Source organism: Leuciscus leuciscus (assembly GCF_965113295.1).
Source record: "Leuciscus leuciscus genome assembly, chromosome: 19".
Taxonomy (NCBI): Eukaryota; Metazoa; Chordata; class Actinopteri; order Cypriniformes; family Leuciscidae; genus Leuciscus; species Leuciscus leuciscus.
In genome coordinates, this window is record NC_138743.1 from 4758684 (window position 1) to 4784487 (window position 25804).

The 25804-nt window shown below is 38.7% G+C and overlaps 2 protein-coding genes and 1 long non-coding RNA gene across 8 annotated transcripts in view; 2 read left to right on the forward strand and 1 right to left on the reverse strand.

Moving 5' to 3' along the window:
- Positions 1 to 3406: 3406 nt before the first annotated feature.
- Positions 3407 to 22907, reverse strand: ints9 (integrator complex subunit 9). Its single transcript, XM_082147194.1, is given in 19 exon segments — positions 3407 to 3832; positions 6435 to 6572; positions 7933 to 8031; positions 9117 to 9284; positions 10209 to 10333; positions 11670 to 11841; positions 11922 to 11982; positions 12890 to 12993; positions 12995 to 13071; positions 15630 to 15741; positions 16455 to 16589; positions 17673 to 17793; positions 17877 to 17963; positions 19007 to 19146; positions 19257 to 19319; positions 19415 to 19475; positions 21247 to 21374; positions 21611 to 21748; positions 22767 to 22907. Coding segments are annotated over 18 exon segments (1977 nt in total). The 5' UTR covers positions 21620 to 21748; positions 22767 to 22907; the 3' UTR covers positions 3407 to 3655.
- kif13bb (kinesin family member 13Bb) overlaps positions 22684 to 25804 on the forward strand; it is a 43488-nt gene continuing 40367 nt past the window's right edge. Inside the window, exons 1-5 of one of the 6 annotated variants that reach the window (XM_082147109.1) lie at positions 22684 to 22806; positions 22896 to 23043; positions 23074 to 23091; positions 23603 to 23693; positions 23991 to 24084. In XM_082147109.1, coding sequence (XP_082003235.1) covers positions 23621 to 23693; positions 23991 to 24084 — 167 coding nt within the window. In that variant the 5' untranslated portion in view covers positions 22684 to 22806; positions 22896 to 23043; positions 23074 to 23091; positions 23603 to 23620. Of the gene's footprint in view, positions 22807 to 22895; positions 23092 to 23602; positions 23694 to 23990; positions 24085 to 25804 lie in introns of all 6 variants that reach the window. The other 5 variants (XM_082147111.1, XM_082147113.1, XM_082147110.1 and 2 more) reach the window with 5 other exon arrangements.
- The window catches only part of LOC309482131, a 4665-nt gene continuing 2965 nt past the window's right edge, over positions 24105 to 25804 (forward strand). Inside the window, exon 1 of the long non-coding RNA XR_014200211.1 lies at positions 24105 to 25804. This exon is cut by the window's right edge and continues 404 nt beyond it. This is a non-coding gene — a long non-coding RNA (uncharacterized lncRNA).

The window sequence follows — 25804 nt, forward strand, 5'->3', positions numbered from 1 at the left end:
CGCCCGCCTCCGCACACAGACAGAAAGTTCGGGGACTCAAATTTCGCCCGAACGGAAGAACTGTGAATTCGTAACAAATGCCTTGGTAGGCGAGACGAAGATATTTCCTGTGTGGAGGGTAGATACTTATGTGAAAGAAAGCATCTTTCAGATCGACTGATGTGAACCAGTCGTTCTGCTTTATGGCACGGGCGAGAGAGCCTTGTGTCACATTCTGAAATTGTATTTCCTCAAATGTTTGTTCAACATTCGAAGGTCCATATAGGGCGGGGGGGCACCACGCCTTTTGGAAACATAAAAATACCAGGAAAAAAAACCATGGTTTATAAGATTGGGTGGCACCATCTGAATCGCTCCCTTGTTTAGGAGGGAGGAAATTTCCTCTTTCAGAATGTGTGAGGCATTTTCTTCTGTGTAAGAAGAGAGAACACCGTTGAAAAGTGGAGGTTTTATTGCAAACTGCAGCCTGTAACCCTAGGTTACGGTACGCAAAACCCACTCGGGCGCTGAAATGGCTTGCCAAGCCGCTTCGTGACTCGAGAGCGCCCCCGCTCGGGCCGGAGCGGGGGTGTATGGGCCCAGCTGGTTCATTCGTGATGCAAAGGCGCCATCTAGTGGGCACACTAGAGGCGACATGCAGGGGTTCGGAGGGATTTCCTCCCTCTGCAGTGAGAAGTTTTCTCTGCGGAGAGAGGTCTTCTCTCCAAAACAAATTCATTTGATTCGTAACTTTGTGTGTTTTGTGTTGGGCAAACACTGGGGCCGGAGCCTTTATTGACAGAGTGAGGGGAACATAGTGTGGTGTCCACTGTGCTAAACTTTCCCTCACAAGGCCTGAAAGTGGGCGGAAAACACACATATCTCCTGAACACATGAACTGGGCAGTCTTAAGTGCAGGCAGGAAAATAATATCCGCGGAGAGAGATATTCTCTCTGTAACGGATTTATTTAATTTGTATGTTTTAAAGTGTTATTTAGTTATGTGTGTGTTTTGTGTTGGGGAACACAGGGGCCGAAGCCTTCCACACACAACGTCCACTAAAAACACACTGCAGGCAGAAAAATAATATCCACGGAGAGAGATACTCTCTCTGTAACGGATTTATTTAATTCGTTTGTTTTAAAGTGTTATTTAGTTATGTGTGTGTTTTGTGTTGGGGAACACAGGGGCCGAAGCCTTCCACACACAACGTCCACTAAAAACACATGGCTGGGCAGCCGCAACTGAGCTGTGTGAGCCCAGCTAGTTGATTTGTGAGGCAATGGAGCCCTCTTGTGGACGGACTCAGGGCGACATGCATGGGATCAGAGAGATTGGCTCTCTATGTTGGCAGATATATAATTCTGCACGAATTCATTTGATTCGTTTGTTAAATGTGTTGTTTAGTAATGTGTGTGTTTTGTGTTGGGAAACACTGGGGCCGAAGCCTTTAATAACTGGGTGAGGGGAACCAAGTGCGTGCAGTGTGGTAACACTGCTACGTACTTTTCCTCACGACAGCCCCGCTTGGGGGGTGTACACACACACAACGTCCACTAAACGTCCTCGTGGCCCGTGAACGCGGGCTCGATAGGCTACTCCCAACGGTCGAACAACAGGCAGGCCGCTTGCGTTCGGGGCCGCCTTCCTAGGAAGGCATAAATTGAAAGCCTCAACACGTAATCGTAACACATCAAGGCCCGTGAGACCGTGTTAACAGTCTAGCGGGACGCTCCAGTTTTAAGAGTTGTTTCCTCAGACTGGGCGGTGGTCTCAGCGCTTACCCGTCGTAAATATTCCTATCCTGGTCGGTGGCGCTCTGTGGAGCTTGCCACACAATGTTGAGACGAACGGCCGCTCGCTCACAAACTTCCAGGAGGATGGACTGAGGCAAAGCCGCGTGAGCGCTAGCCTAGGGAACGCTAAAAAGACCGCGTCATCCCCGTCGCCGGAACCGGCCGGTTCGTCAACGAGAGTGAGGTTTTCCCGCGAAGATGTCCTCTTCAGGGAATGCGGATTGGGCTGATGTCAGCTCAAATATTTAGAGAGGTGGCGCTCCGGGAGTCCCCCGGTAGTGCGTCATCATCACCGTGTCCCCCATCCGAGTCAGAAAGGCCGAGCACGGCGCGCTGGGTCGTGCAACTAAAAGCCGGCTTAGTAAAAAGCTACCGTGCAGCAATTACAATGACCGCAATTCTCCGGGTTCTCCAAAGCTTCTTGAGCGTGTTAAGCTCAAGCAAACAGCGCAGAACGAGAGGGTCCTTAGCGGCGATTAGAGCACCACACGCGGCCGGGCAGGCTCGTCGTGATAGGCTGTTCCCCGGAGAAGCGGCTGTTTAGACGGTCACATAGCCATGGGTGGGCTAGCGGTGAAGAACTCGGAAAAATCCGTGGCGGGCAGCCATGTAAGGAGGAGCAGGTGAAGGACAGCGAGAGCGCGGGCGGCTCCGGATGCAAAAAACACAGCGGATAGGCTGAAGAAACGACTGTCACTCACGTCTGGCGGAGGCTGATCTGGCGATATGTCCTCCTGAAGACTCGAAAGTGAGCAGCGTAACGTTAATCCAACCGAACTGTGTCAGTGCAGAGATCGCGAGAAGCGAATGTCAACTGAGGAATAGCAGCGCGCCTGACAGCTATATGCCTTAGGTAAGGGGGTGTGGCCTTACCTGGCATTGGCTGCGCGCTTCTGTCTGTCTAGCCAGACTTGGTGCAATTGGATGCTTCTGCAGAGGTCAGGTACGGATGCCCTTCCCATAGGTGGATCTCGAAACGAGATGATGAAAGAGAACCTAACATACAAAACTGAATAAGACAGCAATTTGCTACATTTCTATATTGAAATATATTCAAAACTATTAGATGTACCTGAACACCTACACAAGTGCTAGTTTTTCATAATCAAACATATCTCGTGGAGCGCTCTCTGACTCTGAGTATGCATGTATTTATCATTTTAACTGTTGGAAACGGAGTGTAAAAGTGGACTTCACAGATTTGTTCTCCTGTTGCGCCCTCTATAGGTCATGATATATATGATCTATAGCTTCATGGCAGAGCAGTAAAGTCAACCAGTCTGTGCAACCCCTTTGCCAAAATCTTGAAATCTGCAACTTGTGAAATGTACGCAACCAAATTGCATAGCCGTACGTTTATCTGATTTAATTCCCACAAACTCCAGGAATTTATAGCGTTTTATAAAGTCTGCATTTATAAACTGGCAACTAGAAACAAACCACTGATCAAGTGTTTTAAATGTTCATTCTCAAACCAATACGAGTCTGTCCTATAAAACACAAAAATTAGAATTTATGAAGTTTGTTGTTCACAGTCATAGTTTTGCAACGCAGCGAGTGACACGTCGAGTTTGAATATGTGAGTAAATGACAAGAGAATTTGATTTCTGGATGAGTTTTTTAAACAGGCTTAAGGAAACATAGAAAAAAAAGTTTTATTTCAACGTTATTTTACAATGATATAAAACACAGACAAAAGTCTCCATCCAAACAGTACGATGATGCGTTATGAAACACGTCATATCTGTACACTGAAGTTCATCAGCCATTTACAGTAGTTTTGCAGATCCTGTTTTCTGGCTCTGATGGAACTGAATTACAGCCACTGTATTGACAGGTCAAGTCATTAAGGAGCCAGATATCCACGAGAGGTCAGAGGTCATAGTTTCTGCAGGAAGCGCAGCACCAGGTCTCTCAGCGCGGTGCGTAACGGCTCGTTGTTGTCACAGATGATGTGTGTGCCGTCTTCCTCCAGCTGGATGAGCACATCTTCTGCCTGCAGGTGAAGAATGTGTCCGTCTGCCGTCTCCTCCACCTTCACCTCCATGATGCCGTTCTACCAGGAGACAGTTAGTCATTTAAGACAGTTATGCTGTAAATATCATCATTTTATCAAACATTTACTGTTGCATTACACCGTGTCCTCCTAACCAGACGCGATGCAATAAGATTCCAGCGACAAATAATTTGTCTGTCCACACTAGACACGACGCGACAGCGAGATGCGTAAAAATCAATCAAAACCCACAGCCAATCAGAACAGCGTGTGGGCGGAGTCAGCCAATCAGAACAGCGTGTGGGCGGAGTCTCGCGGCGAGCGCACAGCACCAGAGAGTAATCTTGACGGCACTCGCAAGAAAATGGATAAGTAGCTACATAATCAAATTCACAAATATTACACCATTTAAATATTATTAAAAATATATCAGGCTCCTGAGTTACCAAAACAATCTTTGTCAAAGAATACACTTGTTTGTTCACAGTTTGAACGTTCTTGTTTCCATTTGTTTAATTTCAAGATCTGAGGTGAATTATATCCATTGTTGCTTTTACAGCTACAAAGCAGGAGCACTAAATGATATTCAGTCACATTGCACGCTTTTAACATTAAATAAAGCACATAAACAGTACCTGAGATTATCATTGCCACACTTTGTGTTTGTTGTTCCAGCGCGACGTCACAGAAAAATAGAAACCGTTTCTAAAATAGAATCGTCGCGTGGTGGGGTTAGGACACACACTCTGATTAACATGGAAAAGAGGCATTTTATCGCGCGTCGTGGCGTGTGTAGTAGTTAGGACACGGTGTATTATGCTGGCTGAACCAGTGTTGTTATCGTTAACTAATACAAAAAGTTTGAAATATGCAAGCAGTGACACAGTGAATATCCAGACTCTGCTGAGAGTGACGTTTAGATGAATATGTAAATATGAGCTGCGCGCTTTCCTCTCAATAACAACATAAACACAACAACAACAACAAGAGAAACAGCAGTTCAGAAGCATCTGATCATATTGATGTGGATGTGTTTGCTGCAGCTCTGCAACCCGAGAAGATTTACACCTCAAAGAAGGCGGAGCCTCAGAGCCACGCCCACCTGTGACATCATCGCCACTGACCAATGGTAGTTAGATTACTTCGTTTTGGCCTGATTTTGGCCGAAATTACGTTTGTCTTTCGATTTCGCTTGAAGTATATCAGGGCCATAAAAATATTAAAAAAATCATTTTTGGTAACTGGCATAAAAGCTGAAATAAAAAATATAAATATTATATGAATAACAAACTTTAAAAAAATAAATAAACGAAAAGTTGAAATAAAATAAGTTGAAGTGTACGTATTAAAATTACTAAACTAAAACTGAAATAAAATCCAAATAGAAAAATATGAAGAAAAAAACTAAGAAAATGACAAGCACATGACAAGATTACTAAAACAAACTAAAATGAAAAATATAAAAATAAAAGTAAATTCAAAATATGAATGAATACTATGACAGTAAAATAACGCTGCTATTTGATTTCTGCAGAGACCATAAGCGATGTTAATTACTCCAGCACAGCGTCTCAAAGTTCATCTGGGGATTGATTTGGTTTAATTGGCTCATTCCCATTTATCGGAGAGGTTTGATCCTTCAAAAGCAGCAGCGGGTCTCAGGTGAATGGTTAATGGTGGAGATCTGGGACACTTTACGCTGTAATAACAGCTGTGGTCAAACCAGCCGGCTCTCAGCGGCCCATTCTGCGGTTCCTGAGAGCCTCCTCGGGATAACCCGACCCGACAACTCAAAGAGTGTGAGAGAATGGAGATTATGAGCACACAAATGAGCTCTCACTTCCACTCTCACTTATACCATATATATGCCAGGACGTTACTACTGTCAAACCATAACTTTTTACATTTTGTTGAAATGTGATTGCTAAGTGTTTTGAGTTGCCAAAACGTTGTCATGTGGTTGCTAGGCACTTAATGAAATGGGGCCAGTTTGAAGAATTAAACTACAGTGGATCAAAACGTATTGGAAAATATCTTCATACACGCACTAAAAATCCCTTTGATTGTGTGTATCAGAAGCCGCACACTGCCTGATCAGCGCTAACACACACTTCTGAAAGAAACTGAGTTCATTAGCAGCTCCCAGAGTCACCTTGAGGAGGAAATCACCTTCCTTCAGAATCATTAGAGAAATTCATTTCCTTTCCAGATTAATTAGCGTCTAATCGATGTTCCGGTGCCGCCAGAATCTGCCGTTTGGGATCCAAGCAAATGAGGAGTTTGCCGTTTTCCCTGCATGCTAATGCCTCTGGTTCTCACAGGATGGGTGGATTTCTCTCACTTCATCCTGTTTTTAATTTATTTCATGAGCATTGTGTTTCCTGCAGCTGGCGGTACTGAGACTCATAGAGAGAGAGAGAGCGTCTCTTCAGGGCCAGATCTGTGTGTCAGTAGGTTGAATTACCACCGTCAGGTGTGCACTTCTCTGTCTACCGCCCCGGGACATCACACACACACACACACACTGTTTCATCTGAGTGTCTGTCGCATTCATCAAACTCTTGTCCCGGCTTGACTTTACCCCACGGGCGGGTTGAACTGTGTTCAGCTCACTTCACTCATGATGCTTCTGGTTAGTGCACAGATTGAGTGTGTCTCGTACCTTGTGTAGTGTGGCCAGGAACGGCTCGAGAGGAACCGCCCCGCTGAGCAGAGGTTTCGGGGTCAGGACCTCCGGCGGTTCCTCCATCACTCTCTTCCTCTTCTTACTGGGCGGCACTGGAGCGGGTTTGGGCACCGGCTACAACACACACACACACACACACGCAAATAAGAGTTTAATATCAATTCTTAGGCCTGAGACATACAGGTATTAAATGCAAATGCTTCTAGATAACCAGACGTCTGAACATGCTTGTGTTTTACTTTACAGGGCCGAGTTCTACACTACATTTATTGTTTTCTCTCACGTCCACTTATTGTGTTTGTTAGATGCTGAATAGTAAATAGGCCTTGAGATGGGTGAACATGAACAAAAAGCATACGTTTTTTTATCAAATTGATGTGAGAAAATAAATAAATACATAAATGTGTGTGTGTATATATATATATATATATATATGTGTGTGTGTGAAGAGTTCAGATGCAAAAGCCTCTAAGTGCCATCTGAAATTTTCTTCCAGAATGATCATTTTTATCAAGCTCGTATATTTAAGTTCAGTAATTTCACTTTAATGGCAATGCAAATTACCTATTAATTGTCATTTAAGTGAAATTACTTAAATTAAATATACAAGCTTTATAACAATGATCATTCTAGAAGAAAATTTCAGATGGCAAATGACTTAGAGGCTTTTGCATCTGAACTCTTCATATATATATATATATATATATATAAAATACATACATATCTATATACATATATATTTGTAGAATAATAAAGAAAGGTTCATCTGAGTGTCGTAAGTTACAAAGAAAAAAATATATTACCTATATGTGTGAGTGTATATATATATCCTACATACACACACACAGTATATATAAAAAAAATAAAGAAAGGTTCATTTGAGTATTGTAAATTACAAAGAAAAAAGATTAAAAATGGTTTTAATTACCCATGTGTGTGATATTGTTAATTTCCTATATATTTGATATTTTTAAAATTATATATTCTAAATTTGTACTTTTTCATGTTTTATAAATGATTAAAAATAGCTTTTTTTGTATTTTAAATTGAGTAATTTACAATACTCAAATGTACCTTTGTTTTGTTTTTTCATAGAAATGTGCATATCGTGACAAATATTATCATCAACCAAAACGTAGAGAATATGGCAATATGCATTTTTTTGCTTATGTCCTTTATGTGCTCATGGTTGTGATTTAATAACCGTGCAGATTTCATAAGGAGAACAAATTGTTTTGTGTTTTAGTTTCCAAAAAAAGAGTGGACAGGAAAGGGAGTTTTGCACTGTAAGTGTGTGTTCATGATGGATGACTAAACTGGAATTTACGAGCCGTGTGATTGGTTATAAAATGGGCTAAAAATGCTTCAGACAATGTTCAGAGCAACTGAAGTAAATTCATGCATGACACGAGTGTTTCTCCGGGTGTTGTTGACAGACACACACACACACACACACACACACACACACACTGACCTGCAGGACGTGCTTGTTGTCCTTGGACTGCAGAACCGCAGACACTGTAGCGACAGAGATGCCGGGTTTAATCTCAGAGGGAACCAGAGATTTGGCAAGCTGGAGGATCAGAGAAAAGAGACTGAGAAACTGAAAAAGATATTACTGATACTATTATTATTATTTTTAAGCACACAAATAATCAATTTACACAATCAATATTTTTATGCCAGAGGTGTTATAGTTACCCAAAAAAATATTTGGTAGCACTTTACTTATATAATGCATTATAAAAGTACTTTAATGCATTAATTATGCCTTTTAATGAACCTTATAACGCATCGTATGGTCTCGTGAATAATTGTAACCACAGTTATAATGCTCATTTATTCTTTGTTACACCTTTAGAAAGTATAATGCATTAAAACACACGAAAACACAAGGTTATTATAGTTTTGCATAGGTTTTATTTTAATATCATTTTCAAATTTCCTATAAACTTCAGTTTAGTTTCAGTTAGTTTCATTAATGGTTTTGTTAATTTTAGTTTAGTTTTTATTTTGTGAACACATTTCTATTTACTTTTTATATATTTAAAACTACCTTGTAACCAATCAGATCAACGTGTGATCGCCAACGAGTGGATCTCTGAGCTGAGTGAGTGAGTGGAGGCGGGGCTCATTTGCATATTAATAATCGCATATACTAAATGAGGCAAGGGTGTCGAGTTACATTCAAGATATTTTAAGGCATTAAGGAAAAAACTTTTAAATATGTCATTTTGGTGATCAAAGATGAGTTATAAGGGATACAGTTATTGACTTTAACACATTTTTAATAATTTGAATAAAGGGTTAAGATAAGGGTTAAGATCTCGACGTGTCATTAGATACGTACATACATTAGATACTGGCAACCTTGGATTGCTCTCTGTCGTAGATCTAGGCTAAAACATCGAGGAGAACGAGCTTTTGTGATAGCAAGCCTTAAACTCTGGAATAGCCCACCGACATTTTAAAATCAAGGCTTAAAACATATTTTTCTTAATGTTGGTTTTCAATGAATTATTTAGGTTTGTGTTCGATATTTTATAGACTATAATCTGTTGTTTTTATATGATCAGTACAGCACTTTGGTCAACCCTGCGTTGTTTTTAAATGTGCTTTATAAATAAATAAGGAACTGAAATCTGATGAGTGTGTGACCTCAGGCAGCAGCTGAATGCGCTCGTAGCGGCGTCTGAAGGGAAGCCCCAGGACGGAGCAGCGGCGGTAGGCCATGGGTGGAGGCTGCAGCTCCAGCATCAGGTCTGAGCGGTGAGCCTGAGCCGGAGGAGGCTGTGTGTACTGCTCGGGACACACCACGTGAAGAGGCTGACGGGACAGGACAACACAAATCCATCAACATTTAGAAGAGCAACTTAGGGCTGCACGGTTTCCATGTAATCGCACTTAAATCAAGTTGGCTTATCGTGATTTTTGAAATCGCAAAGGCTGCGATTATTTTTTTACGCAAACAAAAAGTACATTCACGTTTAAGCTGGAGTGTTTAATATACTGAAAGAGGAAAAATATATATGTCACTCACAATTGTGAAATTGTGAAATAGAGTATTCCACATATTCCAAATTGGAACCAATCCTAATCATTTGAATCATATTAGTTCCAAATTATGATAGAAATTCCATTTAAGTGTTCCTTATTGGAATTCTTTAAAGTCACCATGAAATCAAAATGGTCAATTCTTGGGTTTTTTTATGGAATAGTATTAGGGCTGCACGATTAATCACAATTTACATGAAATGATTGTGTATGCGCAGCTTGTCATTGATGTACGGCTCAGTAAACGCTGCTCCATCTGACAGCACTGTGAGTTTGAGTTGCTTATGACGTGCATTTGAAAAAGCAACGCGTCAAACATCTTTCCAAAACATGAGAGGCATTTTATGAGCCTCTTATCCAACAAAAAGACAACATTTAATAACATGCATTTACTCCAAACTCACTTCATAAGGACAGTTGAGCTCCTCCTTCTGTGAGATGATGTGCTTCTTACACAGAATAAGGCAGTCGTGTGTTTATTAGTCATGTTTCATATATCAAAGCGTTTCAATCTTCTGTTTATTCAGTTATTGTACTTCTGCGGGGTATATTTGGTGTGTTTTGTATATATTGGGCATATTTCTGGTGTTCAGATGGAGCAGCATTTACTAGCGATCAGCCGCTTCACTGACGAGCTGCGCGGTTTCAGTGCAGCCCTCAGAGCAACATTTGAGGATTCAGGAGGAACAAACGCACCTGGATGTCCTTCAGGAGTTTAGACACCTGGTGGAAGTTGAGCCGCGTGTCTATAGGGCAGTAAACACACTTCATCGCCAGCGGCTGATACGGAGCCAGAGCGTCCAGGTAGGAGAAGTCCGGCTCTGAGAACGACACATCATTCAGAGGTCCGAGGTCAGAGCATTTCCCACTCGACATTAAAGCGGAACTCTCGCCAAAATGCAACCTAGGGTCTTTTTGTGAATCTACCCGAGGCAAACTTTCGTCTAAAAGCATAATTAGGATTGAAACGCCACTTTTAAGTTTGACTGTATTTTCGTTTTCGAAAATTGGGAGTGATTGGGGCACGACTATGATAGCATCAAAAATCACTATTTTTAAAACACTAAGAAGACTCGACACAACATGACACTTTGCTCTCAGTATCACCAGAGGCTCTACACATGAACTCCAGCATTGAGAACATTGTTTGTGTACACTGAGTTTACTAAAGAGAAAGATTTTGAACAACTCACTGTCTCTGTGTCCGCCGGCATTTTGACAGTCAAAAATAGTCGATCTCCGAATGCGAATGAACTGACTAACAACACTAACGACATTTCAACAAATTATCCGTGAATTTATACGGAACTAAGCTTTAGGAGCTTCCCATCTTTACTCTCCTCCCTGTTACGTTGCATTCGGAGATCGACTATTTTTGACTGTCAAAATGCCGGCGGACACAGAGACAGTGAGTTGTTCAAAATCTTTCTTTTTAGTCATTGGGTCACTTTTGGGGACTTTTCATCATTATAAATCATTTAATTTTTTTTTAATAATGTTTAAATGTGAATAAAAGGCTAAATTCAATCTGTTCATCATATAAAGCGATCGAGTCTCTTCAGTAAATTTGGACTAAACCTCTCAATACATATGGATTAGTTTTACGATCTTTTTATGAACTTTTTGAAGCGTCACAGTGGTAGTTGCGTAGCTGTCAATGGAGGGACAAAAAACTCTCGGATTTCACCAAAAAGATCTTCATTTGTGTTCCTGAAGATGAACGAAAGTCTTACGGGTTTGGAACGACACGAGGGAGAGAAATAAATGACAGAATTGTACTTTTTTTAGCAAACTATTCCTTTAAAAATGACAGTGGGCCTCATTTATCAATCTGACGTAGAACGAGGGCAGAAATCATCTTACGACAGGGTTCACGTGTGATTTATGAAACCTCGTATGCTGTCAATCCCATCGTACGAATGATTGTACGTTGATAAATGTGGCGTCTGAAAACAATCATCATTTGGATGGATATCACACCCCTAAACAAACTCACAGATTCACAGAAACCCGGCCAAGAAGAGGAAGAAGAGAACCAAACTACAAGTGGGAACACACTCTAAATGCCTCTTTGATGATACAAAGTATTAATGTACTTGTTGTATGAATATTACAGAAGGTTTTGGTGAAGTATTACTGTGATCTGCTCGACCTCACCAGTGAAAATGATGGTGTTGAGGCCGGATTTGCCCCACAGCTCCATGAAGTGCACCACGTCCCCGAAGCGCAGGGACGGGTGACCCGTGAACACCACACACGGCTGCCGGAACTCACTGCTGAAGTCTCCATGAATACTGGGGTAATGCTTCAGTTTATTCGTCTGAATCAGCTGGAAGAAGCAGAGCATGACAGTCAGTGACCCACACACCTGTCCGTGTCACTGCTGGGATGTGTTCGGATGACGCTCACCTCTGCATGAGGAAACGGCGGCTCCGGCAGATACACCTTACTCTGCTTGTTCTGACACAACCTTCCACACAAACACAGAGAGCAAGAGAGGAAAACAACTATTATTGAGCAAATATCACCGCAGTAATGAAACATTACCATGGTAACCATAGTATCTGCCAACATGTCAAAGCGCCTACTGTCAGGATGATCAAACCAATGAACTTCAGGGACGTTTCCCATTTGAAAATCAGGGATTTGTTTGAAAAACATCGGAATTATAACATATAATAAAGTATTTATAAGACAACACCCACAAAATCTATCCAATGAACTAGAAAAATGTAATTGCATAATATTTGATTATTAATTATTATATTAAATTACTGTATTTTATTATAATATATTATAACATATTTTTATAGATGTCTTTAAGAAGACGTAACCCAATATCTAGCAATGAATAAAATATTTCATTAGTTTTATTTTGTTAATTTATTATTCAATTATTAATTGTATTATATTATTTATATTATATTATAATTTTAATTAATTTAAAATTCAATTATTAATTATAATACTGTATATTATATTACAGATGTCTTTATTAACACATAACCAAATATCTAGCAATTAACTAAAAAAAAGTAAATATAATTTTATTTTGTTATTATAATATTCAATTATTAATTATATTATTATATTATGTATTTTATAATTTTGTATTGTATATTATATGATTTTGCAGATGTCTAATAAGACAATTTACTACACGTTAGTATATATGTTATTCCTGTTAAATCACGATTAATAAATATTTATCATGATCGATTAGGACTGAATTTTATTTATTTCAATGACAGTGGCGATCAACACCAAAGTAGCAACTATAGTATTTTGGGAGAAACTACGATTACCATAGTACTTTTTTGTAAAGGAAAAAGACTCGTTTTTTTTTCATCTATATTTTTCAGTGTGTGTGATCGTACCATTCGGCAAAGATCTGCGAGAACTCCAGCGAGCTGTTGGCCACGGGGGAGATGAAGTAGAACGGGGTGCTTCCCAGATTCGCTGAGTCCATGAACTGATACAGACCACTCCAGCAGGTCGTAGATCACCCCCGACGAATAACACGGGACCAGCACGTTCCCACCGGCACGGATCGTCATGGCTGAGAGAGAGAGAGAGAGAGAGAGAGAATGAGTGTGTGTGTGTGTGAGTGAGAGAGAGAGAGAGAGAGAGAGAGAGAGAGAGTGAGAGAGTGTGTGAGAGAGAGAATGAGTGTGTGTGTGTGTGTGTGTGTGTGTGTGTGTGTGTGTGTGTGAGAGAGAGCGAGTGAGAGAGAATGAGTGTGTGTGTGTGTGTGTGAGAGAGAGCGAGTGAGAGAGAATGAGTGTGTGTGTGTGTGTGTGAGTGAGTGAGAGAGAGAGAGAGAGAGAATGAGTGTGTGTGTGTGTGAGAGAGAGAGAGAGAGAGAGAGAGAGAGAGTGTGTGAGAGAGAGAGAGAGAGAGAGAGAGAGAGAGTGAGTGAGAGAGTGAGTGAGTGTGAGAGAGAGAGAGAGAGAGTGAGTGAGTGTGAGAGTGAGTGAGTGTGAGAGAGAGAGAGAGAGAGAGAGAGAGAGAGAGTGAGTGAGTGAGAGAGTGAGTGAGTGTGAGAGAGAGAGAGTGTGAGAGACCTTTGAACAACTTTAATTACAAAAATTTAAAAACAACTCTTCAATCAATTATTTAGCCAACAAGAAAACAAATAAATAACAAACACCCATAAACCTTTTTACAACCATTATCATCATATATAATTAGACATAAATTTGTAAATTGCCATTGCAGTTTATAGCCCACTTAAACTTGAAGTCTTCAATATTCTCATTTGACTTCATCAAACCCTCATAAATCAGCACCACATCAGTTTGTCCCATACCACCGAGAGAGTGGTTTTGCTTTTACGAGAGAGCCAAACAGCTAACTTTGCTTGTCTGAAAATAAAATTGAGTAGTTGATAAATCTCCCTCTTGCTACTTTTATATTTCGGTCCATAGATATACAACTCAAGTGTGTACAAACTTCTCTAATGTCTGACAACACCCTCCAAGAATTTCAAAGAGAGGCAATAATCTACTACAGTCAGCAAACAAATGAAAACTGTCTCCTGCTGTTCACAGAAAGGACATCCTATCCCCGCTAGTGGAGCAAATCTGTGCTCTGTGTCTGTTTGTACAACATGCCACTGAGAGAGAGAGAGAGAGAGAGAGAGAGAGAGAGAGAGAGAAGAGAGGAGAGAGAGAGAGAGAGAGAGAGAGAGAGAGAGAGAGAGAGAGAGAGAGAGAGTAAGAGAGGAGAGAGAGAGAGAGAGAAAGAGAGAGAGAGAGAGAGAGAGAGAGAGAGAGAGAGGAGAAGAGAGAGAGAGAGAGAGAGAGAGAGAGAGAGAGAGAGAGAGAGAAGAGAGAGAGAGAGAGAGAGAAGAGTGTGTTTTTTCATGAATATATGATTGACCTGAAGAATGAAAGTTGTATTATATACTCATCATATGCTTAATATCATGCTCATAGCCATTACGAAATAGCTCTATATCTCAGACGGACTGCAGCGTTAATTTTGCATGAAAAGAGTTTGTTTTATCAGAACAAAAAATGAAACATTAATTTCATGTATAGTACCAGTCAAAAGTTTGGAAACATTACTATTTTTAATGTTTTTGAAAGAAGTCTCTTATGCTCATCAAGCCTGCAGTTAAAAAACTTTAAAATGTAATTTATTTTTGTGATGCAAAGCTGAATTTTCATCAGCAAGTACTCCAGTCTTTGGTGTCTTATGATCCTTCAGAAATCATTCTAATATGCTGATTTATGATCAATGTTGGAAACAGTTGTGCTGCTTAATATTTTTTTTATAACCTGAGATACTTTTTTCAGGATTATTTGATGAATAAAAAGTTAAAAAGAACTGTATTTATTTAGAATAGAAATCTTTTGTAACAATATACACTACCGTTCAAAAGTTTGGGAACAATATTTTTTTTTTTTTTTTAAAGAAATTAGTATTTTAATTCAACAAGGATGCGTTAAGTTGATAAAAGGTGATGGTAACGATTTATATTGTTAGAAATGTTTTTATTTTGAATAAATGCTGTTTTTATGAATAAATGCTGTTAACGTTTTACTCATCAATGAATCCTGAAAAAAGTATTCCAAAAAAATATATTAAACAGCACAACTGTTTCCATCATTGATAATAACTGAGTATCAAATCAGCATATTAGAATGATTTCTGAAGGATCATAAGACACCAAAGACTGGAGTACTTGCTGATGAAAATTCAGCTTTGCATCACAAAAATAAATTACATTTTAAAATATATTAAAAATGAGAACCATTATTTTAAATTGTAATAATATTTCATAATATTACAGTTTTTTTTTTTTTTTTTTTTTTAAACTGCAGGCTTGATGAGCATAAGAGACTTCTTTCAAAAACATTAAAAATAGTAACGTTTCCAAACTTTTGACTGGTACTGTATATATATATATATATATACGAAATACATTTTTCATTTTTTTTTCGTTTCATATGTATATAGTATTTTTCAAGTACCTCTTCAAAAATATGGCTGTTTTTAAGGGTTTTCCAGGACTTAAATTCCAGAAAGTCAAATTCAAGAACTTCCAGCACTCTCAGCACCGTGTACGACCCTGTCATAACACAGTAAATCAGGCAGGTGTGTGAAACTCACACAGGTTGCTGCAGAATTCTCCCAGCATGCCGTCTGGGTTGGCGGTGGGGATCTGGGTCAGGCCGGTCAGGATGAGGACGTCGCTGTTCTTCAGAGAGCCCTGTTCCATGGGCTACACAACACACACAACACAACACAACACACGTCTCAAATCACTCAACAATAACCTGTGAATAACCCATAAAAAAACTGCTGAGCAGTCTTGCTGTCTAGCGTACTGTCTACATAGGCAGCATCTTAAAGTGCACTGTGTAATATTTAGGAGGATCTGTTGACAGAAACGCAGTATCATATTTGTTAGCATGAATTAACATGTTGTGAACATGATTTAACATGTTGCTAGTATGAATTATCATGTTGCTAGCATGATTTAACACATTGATAGCATGTCCTAAGCTAGTCGCAAAGATTTTCCAGTGATACGAATACGATTACAGTGGGACAAAGCTTAAATACTCTATTAGAGTATAAAAGTTTCGACTCCCTCAATGAAAGTCTATGGCACATTTAAAAAAAAAAATTTTGTCCGTTTAACGAAAACCATTAGTTGGATCAGTTAGAAAAGATATAGCAACCCGAGTCAGAACAGCCTGAAGGTCTGAGCCGAGTTTGATGGTTGTAGCTTGAAAGCTCTAGGAGAAGATACTGTTTAAACTTTAGCTTAGAAGAAGAAGAAGCTCAAATAGTATATCTTTATCAAGCCAACATAATTACTAATCAACATTTCTCTTGACTTTGATGATTTTTTCATGCATTGAGGAACTGGATAGATGGATTGCGTGTTTCTGCTGGTATCTGTGTGTGTGTGTGTGTGTGTGGCGTCACCTGAGGGTGTGTGGTGAGCAGAGAAGAGCCAGACACATAAGACACTTTCTCATAATGTGACTGAATGATCCAGTTTGAGCTGCCCAGAGAATATCCCGAACTCAACGGAGTGACCAGCACCGCTCCAAACAACTCCTGAGACACAGACAGAGTTCAAACAGAGGCGTTTACACACAGCGGCTTCAGATTCAACATTATTGTCATTGTGCAAATATATAGATATAACATATTATAGGAGGGCAAAATAAAGGATACAGATGCAGAGACCAGCTCAATGCAGTTGTCTAAAAGACTATACCAAGTGCAATATATTACAAAATGCAGAACAAGGTGCAAATGTAAAGTTTAACACAGAAAGTGCGTTTTTGAGAATGAGGTATATGTAAATGGACAGTGATCATCACATCAGTGCAAAATGGCATCATGAGGTAGAAAGGAAAGTGCAAAACAAGCATGATAAGAGACATTTGTAAGAGTGCAGTATATGGAGGCATGTTAAAGGTGCTCTAAGCGATGTCACACGCTTTTTTTTTTGTCACAAACAGCAAACATCTCCTCACTATCCGCTAGCTGCCTGTCCCCTGAACACACTGTAAAGAAACGCGATCTCTGTAGACAGCCCAGGCTCCACAAACGGCAACAAAAACAAACTGGCCCAGCCTGGACCACGAAACATAACAAACAGTGTTCCAGCCAATAACCGACAAGAATGATTTGGGGGTGGGGGGTTAGTGCACGTGCACATGAAGGGGGGTGTGGAGGGTGGAGGAGAGAGAAGCATGAAGAGGGAAGTTAGCTAGAGGAGAGATGTCCTAGACAACGACAACGACTAACGTTAGAATTATATTCTCTTGAATTTTGATATGGCCGACACACGACCAAAGAGACGACGTTCCGATGAACAAATGGCAAAGAAGAGGGGAAAGGAGAAGGAACGCGCAAAGTCCCGAATTTACATCGGAAAAGCCTGTTTCAGGAAGCAAGGAAGGGAGGGGGAGGGGCCGGGATGAGGAGGAGGGAGGGTTGAGCTAGCCTCTGTTTTGTTTGACAATACTTTGAACGTCAACAAGAAGTGACGTCACCCAGCATCGCTTAGAGCACCTTTAATGTACAATGCAAACAATTTTTTTTTTTTTTTAAGAAGGTCCAGGTTGGATGTAGTGTTGATCATTTTAATTAGTCTTGTGTTAGAGAGGAGTGTTGGTATGATGACCTCACCACTTTCTGGGAATATCCCACCAGCTGGACTTTACTGAGGGCAGAATTGACCTCCAACATGCTGTAACACGTCTTCCAGCTCCAGACGTCCGCCGCGTCCTTCAGAGGGCCTGGGAGAAGCCTGAAGTACACACACAAAACCTCAGGTAAAAATACAGCCAATGCTTGTCTAACTGGGCGGCTCTTGGCCTGAATGAGCTGAACCTTTGTATGTCTTTGTTCTTCCAGCAGGAGGCAGCATGAGCCTTTGGGACTCTCTCCATGAACGTCACCAACTCCTCCATGAGCAACCTGAACCACAGACACCGAAACCAGTTACTACAGGTCAAGATCCTCTCATTTACTGATAAACCAACTGGAGATCATATCAAAATCAGGGATTCATTTGTCAGAAACTGTGAGATCATGTCAAAAATACAGTAAAACAAATCACTTATAGTCCCCCTGTGGTGAAAATCCAGCTTTTAATGTTGTTTATATGTCTATGTGGTGTTTTTAATATGCTTTAATTACGTTTAATCAGATCAACGTGTGATCGTCAACGAGTGGATCTCTGAGCTGAGTGAGTGAGTGGAGGCGGGGCTCATTTGCATATTCATAGAACCACGTATACTAAATGAGGCAAGGGTGTTGAATTACAATCAAGCTATTTTAAGGCATGAAGAATTTTTTTTCCAGGAAAAAACTTTTAAATATGTCATTTTTGTGACCAAAGATGAGTTTTAAGGGATAAAATTATTGACTACAGGAGGACTTTAAACTGCGGATTCAAGCCTTCTCCGAAATTTTGTAAATGATTGGTTAGATCTAGTTTAAAAAGTACATTCTATGGAGATAACATGAAATTAAGACCTCTAAAAACAAAGGATATATATATATATATATATTACTTTTTCATATAATCCTCCCTCCCTTTTTGATTTATCTATGTATTAGTTTACTTATTTATAACTATTTGATATTTAAATAATATTATTTGAATTATTTATTAGGTGTGGTTATAAGAGGTTGATACTGTATATATGTGAATGTTAACTTTTTTTTATTTAATATTTTTTTATTTATATGTAAAAGTATCTAATTATGTACTTATTGGTTATCACAAAAGAAAAAAAATTAAAGGAAAAGAAAGTATTAAATGTTTATTTGTATAAATGTGTTAAATGATTTTGAATGAAAAGACATAATAAAGCATCAAAAAATGTTTCAGGATCTTTTTATGAATTTACTTGAAACAGAAATCTTTTGTAACATCATAAGTGTCTTTACTGTCGCTTTTGATGAATTGAACGCATGCTTGCTGAACAGAAGTGTGATGTGTTGGAGAAGCAGACCTGCCGATCTGGAGAGTGGGTTCTGTGGCGTATACGGTCCCCGTGAAGCCCGTGTGTTCTGTGATATACGGCAGCGCCATCATGCAGTGATAGTTGGAGATCAGGATCACGTCTATGGTGGAGAGGTCCAGCAACTCTTTCTGGAAAACAAATCCAAACATCTCTTCAACAACAATACTTTCCGATCCACAGACATGACAGAAATGCAGAAGAAGGGGCCGTTTCATTCGTGTGAAGAGGGAATATTTACTTCAGGAAGGCAGAACTCCGGCTGTGAGTCGACAAACACGCGTCCTGAGCATTCCTTCAGCTCCTACAACACACATTCAACATACGTCTTGTAACAGAAATATACTGCTATTTATAAAATGAGCACTGGGATCACTCCGATGTCAAGCAAACACTCACCTTTTCCAGGTTTATGGCTCCGTCCTTGGAAACCCATCCTGGGAGCTTGGAGAGTCTTGGACTGTAAATCATCAGAACAAAATTATTTTTATCAGTATTTAACAGAAACAAAACTTTAAATAACATCTAGTTGTTTTAGTCCAAGGGATGTGATTCTCTGTTGCTTAAATCCACAAAATATCGAGTAGCTTTTTTGTATAATGTAAGATTATAAGATAGATAATACATATAATATTTCAGTGATATGAAGATGAAGATATGTATGCTTTTTTAATTGACTAAATAGATAATAATAGGTAAATAAAACAGAGTAAAAATGAAATATGTGTATTTAACCCTTGCACAGTAGCACTGATAGTCAAGTAGATCAAAAAATGTTAATGCAAGTAAAATATAGTAAAATAAATAATGTCTTCTATTGTTATACACTACCATTCAAAACTTTTTTTTAAATAATTTTATACTTTTATTCAGCAAGGATGCATTAAAGTGATCAAAAGTGACAGTAAATACATTTATAAAGTTAAAAAGCTTTCTATTTCAGGTAAATGCTGTTCTTTTGAACTTTCTATTAATCAAAGAATGCTGAAAAAATTGTACACAACTGTTTTCAACACTGATAATAATCAGAAATGTATCTTGTGCAGCAAATCATCATATTAGAATGATTTCTGAAGGATCATGTGACACTGAAGACTGGAGTAAAGATGCGGAAAATACAGTTTTGATCACAGGAATAAATGATAGTTTACTATATATTCACATAGAAAAAAGTTAGTTTAAATTGTAATAATATTTCACAATTTTTACTGTATTTTTGATCAAATAAACGCAGCCTTGGTGAGCAGAAGAGACTTCAAAAACTTTTGGACAGTAGTGTAAATCAGGGTTTCTCAAACTCGGTCCAGGTGGGCCACTGTCCACTGTCTTTTTGGTTGTTTATATGACTCAACAAAGACAAAGTGAATAGTTTTTAGTAATCATAAATGCGTAATTAGAGTAATTCTGACACAAGGTGAATGCAACAATGCTTAAAAAGTTATGCCCCAAAGCAAAAAATATATAAGGCCCTGTTTACACCTTGTATTAAGCATTTTCGTCAATCGGATCACAAGTGGACGATGCTAAACACAGGTGTAAACGGGGTCTGAAACATTTAGCGCCTGTTTACTTCGAACACTTCCAGAGGTAGTCGAAAACGCATTGCTTTTCGTAGTGTAAACACTCATGCTATCGAATGTGTTCGAGAACAACCACAAAAGGATTTAAACTTTCCTGGCTGAAGAAGACTTCAGTTTGGTTTGAAGACGAAAGTGACGGAAACATTGAGAAAACACACCTGAGCAAGCTACTCAATGTCTTCAGGATCACTAGAACCTCACAGCTAGGTGTGTTTGAGCAGGGTTGGAGCTAAACTGTGCAGGACAGTGGAGTTTGAGAATCCCTGGTGTAAACACACTAATAAATCAACTCTTTAATGATCCACTAAATTAAACTGAGGTGTTAAACATAAAACACAACAAGTACAGAAATACTCATCCAACAAGTACCACCAACACAATGTAAATGCAATACAGTAAAGTAGTGTCAGTATGCAAAGAATAACTAAATACAGACAAATAAAACCTTACAGAGATGAACTCTTGAAAAAATGAAAATATATCTTGTTTAGATCAACAGTAAATATAAACAGATACACATTTGCTTACATGTCTGTATTTAGTTATCATCACATTTCATCACATCAAAGTGTCTAGATATATATTCTGAGTGATCCAGGCTATAATAATAATAATATAGAGATATAGTGATCAGTGTTATTATCCTGATACCTGTGCACTAAAGGCAGTGGGAGGAAACTCAGAGCCGCTGTTGTGTCCAGGCCACAGTCCAGCATGATGGTGGTGGATTTAAACTTCAGCACATTACAGGGAAGAGTGGGATGACCTGACAGACAGTACTGAAACACACACACACACACACACACACACACACACACACACACACACACACACACACACACACACACACACACACACACACACACACACACACACACACACACACACACACACACACACACACGATCATGTGCAAAACATGGACAGATTCATTTACTGCAGGTGAGACTCAATATTGCTGATATCATGTGGTAAATCATGGTTATGTAATAACAAATCACACTGATATACGCACCAATTTCATGTCTGATCTTCAGAAACTGAATTGATTTTCTAACTTAGTTGTTTTCAGGATAATATTCACGGCTGATGTCTTCTCTTCTCCTGTATGTCTGTGCGTGTCATTCAGCTCATGACAGACACGCGTTTCCCCCTGGCGGTGAGGAGAGACACTGCGTTACGATTTTGAGTAATCATACTCATGCAAGCAACACCAAAATATTTTAAGGAATATCACGGAACATGTCCAAAAATGCAAGAGTACCTTGCATTTTTGTTGTTTATATAATATGTATTTATATAAATGATATCATGATACAGGTCCAAAAGAGTGCCTTGCATTTTTTGGTGTTTATATAATATGTATTTATATAAATAATAATATCACGGTACATGTTTAGTTATTTACATAATAGTACGTATTTATATCAATATTATATATTTATACACTGTAAAAAACAATTAAAGTGGCTGCCTTTAATTACACGTACAATCAACTTGGAAATTTAAGTCATCATTTCAGCTTAAATTATATTAAACTGACTTAGAAAAATTAGTTGAATCATGTATAACATAAAACAACTGTTGAAAATTGCTTAACTTATTTTGATGAGTTAAAGCAATGTAAAAAAAAAATGTTGTCATAACGTATTGATCATATCATATTTTACAGTGTGTAAAGTACTGATATATTGATATACTTGCTTATAATTATAATATATCATTTTATCTGATCTATGTTTCTAATTACGTTTTTTTGTTTTTTTTGTTTACAAAGCTACTGATGCAGTCTGAAATTTTTTTTTATAATAATTTACACCTGTATATTGATACTTTTATAGACATTAAACTGAAATGTACAGAAGTATTTTTTCCGCCGTTGAATATTTTTTTAAAGCAACTTTTTTTTTTCTCAGAATTTCAAGATATACGAGTTATAAAGTCATAATTGCGAGATATAAACAAGCTTCTACAGTAATGTCCACTCCATTTGCAGTAAAATGTAATAAAACCGAAGAATTATAGGCTAATTTAGACCCACCATATCTGACCAATCAGAAACGAGTCCTTGCCGACAGGCCCCGCCCATTTGAGCACTCGTGTGAGTGACGCATCCGCTCTACCTGCTCGCTCGGCTCACGGTCCGTCAGTCCCGTATGTGCGTGATTCACCTGCTCAAACGCTCCCGAAGATCCGCTGAAGTTCAACACGGTAAGATGGCGAGGCACCAGGAAATGAAACAGTGGGATTTAGCGCTGTTTTCCCTCGAATAAACTCTTGGCTTGATGTTTGTTCCGTAGGTTTGTCTGGAAGTGTTGTATTATTCCTGTCTGGATGAGTCGGTGCGTCTGTTCTGGTCCTTTAATCTGTAACACTTCCACATGATCACTGCTGGAATGACACACACAGCTACATAACGAGCAAGACACACACACACACACACACACACACACACACACACACACACACATACACTCTCTCTCTCTCCACGAACAGGTAAATAATAACCTTTATTTAAATGTATGAAAACTTCTTGGAGTGCATTCACACATTTGTTATTTGGAACTTTAAACTGCAACATTGTTACGGATCAAACAATTGAAAGAATGCTACAATGTTTAAAAGTTTCATTTGTAATATTCAGAGCTGAATGACAAATAATTGGTTATAATTTGTAATATTGAGTATGAGGACGCATCTTATTCGACAACACTTGATCCATTAATACTAACACCTTCTCTTCTATATCTATATCTATCTATCTATAAATAAAAGACATGTACTGCGTCGTTAGACTAAACTGGGAAGGGTCATAGCACTTGCATATTGTTGTCCTATTGTTAGTTTAACTGCTTCTGTTGTTCTCCTCATTTGTAAGTCGCTTTGGATAAAAGCGTCTGCTAAATGATTAAATGTAAATGAATAACTGGTTGAGCTGCATGTTAGTTCCATGAAGTGGAGTTACTTCTCATAATTGGATGAAACCGTAACACTGGACCTCTTGAAGCAGGTGCAGAAGATCTTCATGATGGATGACAGGACTGTGAACGAGTCTAATGTGAAAGTGGCCGTCCGGGTGCGACCCATGAACAGGAGAGGTGAGAGTGAACCTTCACATCATAATGTTTAGAGACTGTGTGATTGTTTCTGATCTGTATCTGCGGACTTTATTTCATTTATGATATCTTTGGCATCGTCACATGCATCTCATAATAATAATAATAATAAACGACCCCTGCAAACACAATTGGATAAAACTTATGCGATATCTTTCCCTTCAAAGACTAGGTGTTTAAATTCAGTGAAACACAGAACATGAAATCCACATTCATATATGATTCCCATCAGTATTTTGACCAGTTTCTGATTGACTGTTATTAATGTGCGTTTTACAGAACGAGACTTAAAGACAAAATGTGTTGTGGACATGGAAGGAAACCAGACCGTCCTGAACCCGTCCAGTGGAAACCTGGGAAAGGGCGACAGCAGGTAAACTGGATTGTGTGTGTGTGTGTGTACCTACTTAACTATATTTTGGGGACAAATTTGTACCCAGAAGTGACCAAAACCTCACGTCCTCATTTGTAAATCTGGTATAAAAATAAAGTAATTAAAGTGTTGTTTTTTATTTTTTTATGTAAAAATGCAGAACGTTTTCTGTGATGGGTATAGGGTTAATGTAAGGGGATAAAATATACAGTACAGTATAAAACTCATCACGTCTATAGAATGTCCCCATTTAGATAGCTAAGTAAACGTGTGTGTGTTTGTGTGGGTGTGTGTTTGTTGAACAGTCAGTATACACTGCAAAAAAATATTTTCTTACTCAGTATTTTTGTCTTGTTTCCAGTCCAAACATCTATAAAAAAAAAATCTTAAATCAAGATGCATTTACTAGATGAGTAAAATCCCATTAGACATTATGTCTTGTTTTCTGGGGGAAAAAATCTAAATGAAGTGAGTATTTGCTTAAAACAAGCCAAATTAATCTGCCAAATTGGTAAGAAAAATAATCTCGTTTTCCATTTGAATTAAGATTATTTTTCTGACCCCATTGCCAGATAATTTTGCTTGTTCAAAGCAAAAACTCACTTCATTTAGATTCCCCCCCCAGATAACAAAACATAATATCTTATGGCATTTGACTACTTTAGTAAATCCATCTTGATTTAAGAATTTTCAGTTACTTTGGACTGGAAACAAGACAAAAATACTGAGTAAGAAAAGCATTTTTTGCAGTGTAGTACAATTTGTAGATGTGATTTTTGCAGCTCTTGTTTAGATGACTCTTAATCTAGTCTTGACAAGCCTCAAACTATTGAAGTAGTATTAATTAGATCTGAAGAACATGTACAGTAAGTGTTGTTTGTCTGTGCAAAACTGGCCACCACTGTTCTAGGGTGTTCTGGGTAATTTCTAGTTGCTAGGTGGTTGCCTTTTATTGCTCACCGGGTGAAATAATGAGTCTGATGATCACTGATGAACAGAGAATCTCTATTTAGCAGATTAGACTTTCTGTTTCAGGATTCTGATTCTCTCTTTGGCATTTTCTTTCTTCCTCTACATTCCTCTTCTCATCTGACCTTTAGTGTCCATAGAAACGATTGAAGGTTCGTTGGCAGGTCAAGGGTAACCCTGGATACTCCCGAAAAACCCCAAGAAGCTAAATTACTCATGTCTCATTGGGTCTTTTCAGGCAACTTAAAACAAAGCTGCACAATGTGTGATGTTCTCTTCACACAGCTTTACAAATTATATCTTGGTAACTTCCTATGAATACTTGGCATTTTAGTAGAGCTCCACGATTAAAAGATCGCCATCTCGATTCGCCAATGTTTTGCCAGCGTGTATTCAACCTTTGTTCACACTGCAACATTCATATCTGTGTCTGCGCTGCCGCTGAGCCAGAGAGAGCAGTTGTCATGTATAGGTACGATTATTTCCGTGTTACAACTATTTATATTATCACAGAAGTACTGGGATAAAAGTTTATAGTTCTGTTATAAACACTGACGTCTACGGTAGAGATCAAAATAGAGCAAATCACCTTTTGAAAGTAACTTGACGCTCAAATAACGATCGTACATCGTTTTTTCAAAGATTTACATCGTTACACCAGTAGGTGGCGACAAATGACTGTTAAAAAAGGTATTTTTCATTGAATCAAGAGATTCGTTCAGAAACGCAGATTCATCCAGTAAAGAAACAA